General features: G+C 33.3%; 1 protein-coding gene across 2 annotated transcripts; it reads left to right on the forward strand.

Annotated features, from left to right (window-relative positions):
- The first annotated feature begins 258 nt into the window (after positions 1-258).
- Positions 259-9,268, forward strand: LOC103491046 (actin-related protein 8). Of its 2 annotated transcripts, none has more exons than XM_008450843.3 (12): positions 259-734; positions 874-959; positions 1,388-1,458; positions 1,568-1,635; positions 1,858-1,919; positions 2,750-2,847; positions 3,903-3,984; positions 4,948-5,090; positions 5,446-5,594; positions 6,775-6,908; positions 7,506-7,624; positions 8,805-9,268. In XM_008450843.3, the coding sequence occupies exons 1-12, from the start codon at positions 424-426 to the stop codon at positions 8,880-8,882; spliced, it is 1,401 nt and encodes a 466-aa protein (XP_008449065.1). In that variant the 5' UTR covers positions 259-423; the 3' UTR covers positions 8,883-9,268. The 2 variants fall into 2 exon arrangements, with proteins under 2 accessions (XP_008449065.1, XP_050942180.1); XM_051086223.1 differs by having other exon boundaries at positions 459-607.
- The last annotated feature ends 561 nt before the right edge of the window (positions 9,269-9,829 follow it).

Raw genomic sequence — 9,829 nt, forward strand, 5'->3', positions numbered from 1 at the left:
CCGTTTGGACCATTTGGGGTGTCTCCCAAATGATTGGGAAAAGATATATTTATTTATATATATATATATAAATAAAATTTATAATAATCTTAAATGCCATATGCTTATTAACAAAGACTAAAAAATCACAAATAAATTAATATTTCTACGAAGAGACAAATTTGATGGTTTCACTAGTTGACATGTGGCAACTGATGAGTCCTTCCACGTCAGTCCTCATATCCCAACTTCCTTGAAAAGTCTTCCATGGCCGATTGAACATCCTATTCCAATTCCTTCTCCAGAGATACTCAAAGTTCCCCTTTCTTATTTTTCTGTTTGTTTGAAATGGGAACTGATTTTCCATGGAATTCACAATTACACTTTCAATAATTTAGCTATGTAATCCATCCCTCTTCTCTTCCCCTTCCTTTCAGTTTCCCAATGGCTATGTTGCTCAGAAAAGTTTGGGGATCCGTCTCTACTCGGTCTCGATTGCCCTTGGAAAACTCGTCTACTGGGTTTGAAGAGCCGTCGTTGGGTGATTTTGATCGGATTCCCGTGGAAATACTGATGCAAATACTTCAATTAGCTGGCCCTAAGACCACAGCTAAAATGGGTATGCTTTGTAAGTCTTGGAGATCTCTTGTTTCTTCTGACAATACTCTTTGGATTTTTTTTCTTCAAAATCAATTGGAGCCTTGGGATTCTGTTTTATTTGGAGAAACTAAGTTGGCTTCTGGATACCCTCTTGAGTAAGTTTGGAAATTGTTTCTGTAATTGCGCCCATTTCTCTTATTTCACTCCACATTGTATGTCAATTTGATTATGAATATAGTTTTGCTTTTGTTGTGAAGTTATTATAAGGTGTCATTTTGCATTTTTCTGTTGCAGAACATTTTCTAGTTCGATGATGCCATTGTCATTTATGAAAGTATATAGCAAACGGGCTGAAGTGCCGGGCTCTGTTATCATTGATGGTCAGCTTTTAGTGTAACCTTCTGAGTTTATTTTAACTTTATCTTCTCTGACAATTGAACTTCCATTTTGTTGTTTAGAATGAACTTTATCAGCTTTCTTTTGACTTTCTAGGGAAAGAATTTAATATCTTACTAAATTATTTGGTTTCTTTCCTCGCTGTTTGCCCTCCCTACTTGTGTATCTGAGTTCAAATTGTCCCTGTGATGGGTTTCTTTATATATGATACATGGTTAATTTACTGGCCAAACCTTCTTTGTATTTCTTTAATTGATAAAGTCATGTTTTTAATCAAAGAGTTTAATGGTGCAACAAGTTAGTCATATTTCAACGTGTAAAGCTTTCATCTTCTTGATGACATCTTCAAATTTTAAAGTTGTAGGAGTGGATGTTAAAGCACTCTTACCATCTCTTGTTTGTTATTGAGAAGGTGGTTCTGGTTATTGCAAATTTGGTTGGAGCAAATACAATGGTCCGTCCGGGCGTTCTGCAACATTTTTGGTGAGTACTTTCTATCAACTGCCCGTTCCTGTTTATATCAGCTGCTAAATAGCTTTGATTTCTGGCCTTTTATTCAGTCCAGTAATTGAACTTCTTGTTTTGTCTGCAGGAATTTGGGAACATCGAATCTCCTATGTATTCTAGACTTCGGCATTTTTTTGCTACTATTTATAGCAGGCCTGTTTTTTTCTTCTTTTCTATAGCTGATATTTTACAGTTCCCTCTCCTTCTCTTTGCTCCAGTAAAAAGGGAAAAAAAAAGAAAGAAAGAAAGAAAAGAAAAGATAACCGAAGGAAACCACATGCCTGATTAACTTATTTCTTGAGTGGGTATAGATGAATTACTAATCTTCTTATAAGTTACAGTTTGTACTGACATGTCCATTGCACCTAATTTCAGGATGCGGGTCAAAACATCTTTCTATCCTGTGGTAGTGTCATTACCAATTTGCCATTATGATGGTCGGCTTCTTATTCTTACTTTTCCATGTTTATGATGCTTGTTCACATATTAATCCATGCTTTGCTGTTTATCCATTTGCATTCCTGTAATATATACAAATCTGGATAGTAGAGGAACTTGTTTTTGAACAATGATGCTTCTGTACTTTTAGTTAACATCTAAACTAATATTAAATTATTAATACTTCAATTTAATGCTCTCGCACGTTAGTTATAAAAAAATGTATTTGATAAATTGTTGAGAATGATCTATTTATAATTCTTTTTTCCTATTTCTATAGATTTAAAAACATAGTATCAAAGTAAATAAAACAATAATATTTTGAAATGTTGAATGGTACATCAATCCAATTTCTCTAATAATAACAAAAAATATAATAAAATAGAATATGTAATGTTACGATTATTAAAGACGCTGAACTTAGCAAAAATATAGTATAGTGAATATTAACTTTTCGATAATAATTTTTACAACAACTAATGAAATCATCAATTTTATAAATGTTTCTCTTAACAATGTTTCTCACAATACGTTAAATTTCAATATTCCTGTCTGTTTTGTCATCAATTTTTTGGACCTCTCTCTCTCTCTCTCTCTATATATATATATATAAATATAAACTATGAATTATTGTAACAATGTCTTTTATAAAATGTAATAGTTTTCAACTTCTTAAACTTCAATTCCAATTTGTTAACTTGGTTATAATAATTAATAAGAAAGCAAAAAATGTTTTATCTTTTTATTCATGACATGAACTTTATATCTTCAATATTTAGCCATTATGTGTATTATGAGTAAATATGTTTGAATTTCTTTTCTCCTTCAGATACTGAATCTGCCAAAGCATCGAGACAGCAACTCAAAGAAGCCATCTATTCTGTGTTATTTGACATGAATGTCCCTTCTGTTTGTGCCATTAATCAGGTTTTATGCTTAAGAATTATCCTTTTCTTTTTTCCTTCTTCTCCTCCTCCTCTCTGGCTCTCCTTCTCTTTCAGTGACTGTTCTGAGTACAAGACCATATATAAAAACCTTGATATCTATTTGTGCGAAGTTTTCTCTATTCTTTTCTCCACTCCACTCCTTAGTGGACTGCTTAAGTTTGAAGGAAAGCAAGGAAATTGGTTCTGTTGGAAGGTTTGGAGTCTTCATAGAAAAAGAGGGTTCTATGGTTTAGAGCTAGATGTTCCTGTTCCCCTATTTCTTTAAACCCAGAGGGTGATTGGAGTTCAATTAGGAATGTTATTGGGATATCAAGGTTATGTTAGTTATTATCTGAGTTTGCTAGGGAAAGTTTGTTATAAATAGAGTGGGTTTGAAGGGATGGCGGTACAGATTTGTGTAGAGTGGTCAAAAAAGGGAGGGTCCAGGCACCTCATATTATTTAGTTCATCTTGTAGTTCTATCATCTATATTTCAATATTATTCTAGATCTATGTGGTTTCTATTCTATCAGAGTATACAGTAATGAGTAACCTTGTAAGAGCACTCGATCATCTCTCACTCTAGATTATATATCACATATATGTTCGATAAGGTTAATAATGTGTAGGATTAGTTGATCACTTGAGAGTTTGAGATTTCAATAGCAACACAGAGGCTCTTAGGAAATCCGGTAAATCTAATTGAGTAGGAGTTAGTTTTGCTGGAACTAATGGGTCTGTATTGTGAGTGAAAGACAAAATAGTATTTTGGTACAGTGAGGTCAAAGAATATTTAGAAGGATATGAAGTTATAGATGGTAGTCTGGTCTATGAATAGATTTTGGCCTAGAACTTTAACAAGGAAAAGGAAGATTCAACACCTCTTGAAGGGGTCCTGGAGAGCCAGCATTGTTTTGAATCTTTTGATATTATCACTGAAACTTCGTAATCTCAGAAAAAAAAATGATAATATAAAATGTAGAACTACTGAACTGGGAACTTTCATACATTTTTGTCTTAGATAATTACATGCACCATCTGTTTTTTCATGTGTAGGCAACATTAGCTTTGTATGCTGCAAGAAGAATTTCGGGAATTGTTGTCAATGTTGGGTTCCAGGTGACTTCAATTGTCCCAAGTAAGCTTACATAACCTTTTATGGTCTGTAATTCAACTTTAAGCTAATGTGTATTAATCAAGTCTTCTGAAGAAAGAGAAATAAATCTTAATGGCTCATTATGCACCTTGTATTTCTACTTTTAATAAGATATGACGTTCCGTATAATAAACTGAGGAGAACATTAATTATCCATCTGTTTACTGGTCCGTGCTCATCAATGGCTACTTGCTAGTTTACTTGACTCCCAATTGGTCAATAGCTACTTTGCACAATCCATGTGGTGTTACTTTTTGTGTCGTTCAGCTTACTGTTGGCCTGCCATAGAGATAAGAATGAGATGTTTGAGGAGTTCCTTGTCCATCCACCTTTAGGGAGAATGGGATGTATGTTGTTCTGAGATCTTTAGGGTGAGATGAACAATTGTGTGTTTAGAGGCTTGGAAAGGGTCGCAAGTGATGTCCTTGTTAGATTTTATGTTTCGTTTTATGCTTTGGTTGCAAACACAGTTGTTGCCATTATTCCATGGGCGTTCGAAGCCCTTTCTTTACTTATGTTCCTTTTTGTGGGCTGGTCTTTTTGTTGTCTGTGTATTACTTAATCTTTTTCATTGTTTCTTATAAAAAAAATGATGTGAGGAGAGGAATCAGGTTATTTGTAGACTCGGTGCAAGAGACTTGAGGATAACATTCCCCATTATGGCTGTTCTGATAAATTCTTCATATATCCAGTTGATTATCTTATGTTGTTTGTCTTTTGTTTTTAACCTCTTCGTGAGTAGGTGGGGGATTGGGGTACTTTCTGTCACCTCTATGCACTATATTACGTTTGTTTTCAATTAATAAATAGGATGCTAACTGACAGAGTAAAAAAACTGATGGAAACTAGTTTTAGGAATTGTTGTTTTATGAGAAATTATGTAACCAATCCTCTTGCTGCATAGAACCAAAATTTTACGTTTTCTTATTCTTCACATTTTATTAGTTTTACATGGCAAAGTAATGCGGAAAGTGGGGGTTGAAGTTGTGGGGCTGGGAGCTTTAAAGCTTACAGGATACCTCCGAGAGCTGATGCAACAGAATAATATACATTTTGAGTCAATGTACACTGTTCGTACATTGAAAGAGGTACATTGAAAGCTTTCATTGTTAAGATTCATGTCATAAGCAAGTTTGTTTAGTATAAAATCTATTTTCATGCCAATTTTGTCTGCCTAAACTATCAAACATTGCAAATTATGGTTCTTGAACACTGTTCGTAGATCGAAAGAGGTACACTAAAATTTTCATGTCCTGAAGGAAATTGGTTAAAATCTTATTACGGTTCTTGAACTGTCATATGCAGTTCATTTTAGCCTCAAGCTTTCATCCCAATTTTGTCTGCCTAAACTATCTAATATTTTATGTTTGTCTCTCAAGTTTCAATTGTTTTAATTCCCTTTAACATGGGATGGTGTCTAATTTCTGTAAATTCTCAACTCAGAATCTATGTTATGTTGCCGAAGACTACGAAGCTGAATTGACCAAAGATACTCAAGCTTCCTATGAAGCTGCTGGGGAAGGTTGGTTTACTCTTTCCAAAGAGCGATTTCAAACTGGAGAGATCTTATTTCAACCACGTATAGGAGGAGTGTAAGTCTGACCCATCTTGTTAGAAAATTTTCTATTAATAACAGAGTTTTTTCTTATAAATTGCCATTATTTAGGTCTGATTTTGAGCATGTTAGAAGAAATTCATCCACTTAATTGACTAGAAAGTTTCTGCTGGAAAACAAAACTCATCAATGGATTGATTTTGTTTCATTGAAAACTGAAATATGTTCTGTGGCAAATCTCTAAAAGAATTCTTTACTTGAACTGAAAGTCGAGGATGGTTTGGAGTGTTAGTATGGGATGTCAATATGACATGGACATGGTACCAACTACCATGTCATATTGTTTAAGAAGAAAGCTAAATTACAAAAAGTACCCCTGAACTCTGCCTTTGGTTTAAGAAAAATACAAGTTGCAATATTACCTCATGGGAATTATATGTCAATTACGGTTGAATGAGACTCACTTTGGCATTCTAATATCAGAGTTAAATCTTTCATGAATTCTTCAAAACCACCCATGGAGTAGAAATTCGCTAGAATGTTGGATAAAAATTGGAACTTGGAACAGCATGGCAGTGACCTGGATGGAAAATTGGGATACAAACTCAACCACCATTCTGGGTTATCGTTGTATCTATTCCCAATTCTAATTTTGATACAATATTTTAACAATTGTCCAAAATAGTATTGCAACTATTGAAAGAATGGAGATATTTTTTAAACAAATGGGAAAGTTTTAGGAGTATTTTCTATAACTTAGCTTAATAAGAATGACATGGATAATTAGATGAACACATTTAACAAGGCATTCTACTCACCTTAAGGTCTCAATATCCAATTCTTAGTTAATTTGAATTAACAAGAAGTTGTATATTTTCAGAGAACCAATTAATAAAATTGGCTGTCATGCATCAATTTCAGCATATCACTTAAACCAACCATCATCATAGGTTGACCTAGTGGTAGAAAATGAGACAGTCTCAATAACTAACTAAGAGGTCAATGGGTTCAATTCATGGTGGTTACTTACCTAGGAATTAATTTCTTACGAGTTTCCTTGACACCAAAATGTTGTAGGGTCAGGTAAATTGTCCCATGAGATTAGTCGAAGTGCATGTAAGCTGGTCCAGACATTCATTGATGTATAAAAAAAACATATCACTTAAACCCCCAAAAAAATTCTTTCAAACTACTAATATGTTCACATTTGTGGACAGGCGAGCAATGGGGCTGCACGAGGCTGTTGCACTTTGCATGGACCATTGCCATGCTGCTCAACTGTCATACGATGATTCTTGGTTCAAGACTGTGGTTTTGTCAGGTGGCAGTGCTTGTCTTCCAGGACTTGCAGGTTTTCCTTTTCAACTTTCCTGTTCTTTTCATCTTTGAGGTTTATTTTCTGATACATTTTATGGTTAAGTTATCATTTTAGCTTCCATGATGTGTGATTGCCTACCATTTATTACTTTTATTTTTTTAGTATTATTTTTAATTTGGTCTTAGATTTGGTTAAATCTCTAAAAATGTTTGTGCCCTATATATGAACATAGTTTAGTCACATTTTCTTTGGACTTGAGCAATGAACTAGCATTTTGTTTAAGGTGTATCTGGCTGTTGAATTGGCTGATTCTATTAGACTGAATACATTTTCAGTTTGAGCTAAGGTAACATATGTTTTATTGTTTGCTTGGCAATAACTTTTGAACAAAGTGCTTTTTAAACAAGACCAATTTTTCTGTAAGAACCTTAGGAAAAATCAACAACGTGAATAATTTGAAGCGTGTTTAGTATGCTTCTTGAGAGAATTTGGATCGATTTAAAATCTATTTTTGAAGAAACACTCAAGGCATAGATTATCGAAATTGATAATGAGACTAAAATGGTAACTATATCCTGAATTAAAACGTGAACTAACAGTCCTAAATGTCCTCCAACTATTGTGATTCAGAAAGGTTGCAGAAGGAACTTTATGGGCTTCTTCCTTCACCATTGTCCAACGGAATCAGAGTCATTCCTCCACCATATGGTACAGACACAGCTTGGTTTGGGGCAAGGCTTATTAGCAATGTAAGTTTGCTGAATCTCCTTTTTCTACTCCAAGGATCCTTTTGGGTTGTTTCTGTTCAAAACTTCTTTTTTCTGTGTTTCTCAAATCTTAATAATATTGTACACTTCAAATCTTGCTATTCACTCATTTATAAAAAAAAGTTCAATCATTATTCAAGTAGGATATTCATTAAACCACAAGATAAAAAGAAAAGTGGAGAAAACAACCTCTAAAACAGTTATATAACATGTTTCAACTAAATTTTTGTTCTAAACAACAGAAAACTGTTTTCAAAGCACTTCTAAACAGCATCTTCCTCTCTAACTTTAACCTACGGCTAACATGCTTCATGGACTAACGCATTTGGAATTTATGTCCCTAAAATTTAATCGATTTAGGCCTCTTTTAGAATTCTGTTTTATAATAGTTAATGCATTGTTTTCAAACAGGTATATGATTTCTTTAAACTTTAAATGCAGGGTTACTATTGTATTAGAGAGAAGGATAGAGTCAAGTAGATAGTAGTGACCTTTCATTAATATGAGTACTTTTCGTTTTCTCGTTTCCTTCAACTTATCTTAGAAAGAATTGAGCGATAATATTTTTTGTGCAACTTTGGTAGGATTTTGAGAGAATAATAGTTTTACTTAGGCGATGCTGATTTCAAATTAAATAGAGTAAAAGTAGTTATAAAAATCACTCACGGAATAACAAAAATTGATTCGCTCATGGAAGGTTATGGTTTAAATTGACATTGTTATTGGTTGGGTTTTAATAGATACAACTCTCAAAGTTTATGGGGATATAAATGGTTTTTTCCCAATGTTTTAAAACTTTTCCTTTTTTTATTTATTTATTGCTCGGCTATGAAAAAACTAAAAATAAACAAAGTAGCTATGGAAAGTTGAGCTCTGCCTTTATTCATATATTGTGTATATATAGTCTTAACTTTTATATGTGACTATTAACTGGAGATAAAAGTTCAAAATTTGATTGAAAAATAATCAGAAATATTGACGAAATTGAATGAACTTAAATGAAATTCCATATCTAAAGTTATAAATGGTTCAGTTATCTTCTCATTTGTATATTTTTGAGTCTTTGACACTGATAAGATTTTAGTATCAAATAATTGGGACAAAATGCTTGAAAAGAACCCAATTCTTTATATGGTTTTGAACTGTTTGTGTTGGTACACAGCTAAGTACCTTTCCTAATCATTGGTGTATTACCAAGAAGCAATTCCGACAAAAGTCAAAACTCAACCTCATTTGGTGATCACCCTTCGTCTCGGGTTGTTTGTTCTATATTGAAAGTCGATGCCATCATTCGAGTCTTGCGTGGCGCTCAACATATCAGTAAAATATAAATGATAAAACAGGCTATATACTTACTCCTTGTACTAAAATAGGTCCTTGAATAAAAGTGATCTGATTAAAATGTATTGGTGGTAATAAATTAAATATGTAGAGTGTAATAAAATGTTGCTTTTGTTTGTTTTAGGTTACTATATTAAGTTTACACCAAAGTACATATCATATAGACATTCTTTACCAACTGTATTATTCATTGTCTGTTAAGTGTATCCTCTCTCATATATTGTAACACTAAACCACAGTGTATAAGAAAGATATACAGTTCTAGTGGGTTTGATACTTGTGATATATAGAAATCTCTTGATATGAAAATTACTTATTATAATCTTGAATGCCTATGGAAATGTCTTTTTAACTCTTTTTCCCAGTTATAAGTTGTACAAAGATAGTCTTTTGCAGTTGGGGTGACCGACAACAACTGATTGAACCAACTTCGGTTGATTGGTTTCATGGCTCTGGAGATCGGTGGTCGGATTGTGATAAAAACTGGCCATCGATCTGGTGAGCTCAGAAAGGGATCAAAGTTTGTAGGCATCCTTAAATTTGCATCTATTACTAATTCTGCCATCCTTTTTCAAACTATATGTTGCTGATTTGACCTTCCAGAATTGTAGGTTGGTTCAAGCTTTTTGGTCTCTACTCACCCAATTTTAAGAATAGAATCACTTATGGCTTGGCTGGTAATGCTTTTTTTTTTTTTTTGGTTTCTTGTTTCTTGTTTCGTTTTGGTTTCTTACCGAAGAAAAGATCTATATTTGACAATTGTTTGTCTTTTATGTACATGTTTGGTAATTTGACTGGTTTCTCGTTTCATTTATATGAAAATCTTGTTAATTGCTATATTTATGT

Source organism: Cucumis melo, chromosome 6 (genome assembly GCF_025177605.1).
Source record: "Cucumis melo cultivar AY chromosome 6, USDA_Cmelo_AY_1.0, whole genome shotgun sequence".
NCBI classification, from domain to species: Eukaryota; Viridiplantae; Streptophyta; class Magnoliopsida; order Cucurbitales; family Cucurbitaceae; genus Cucumis; species Cucumis melo.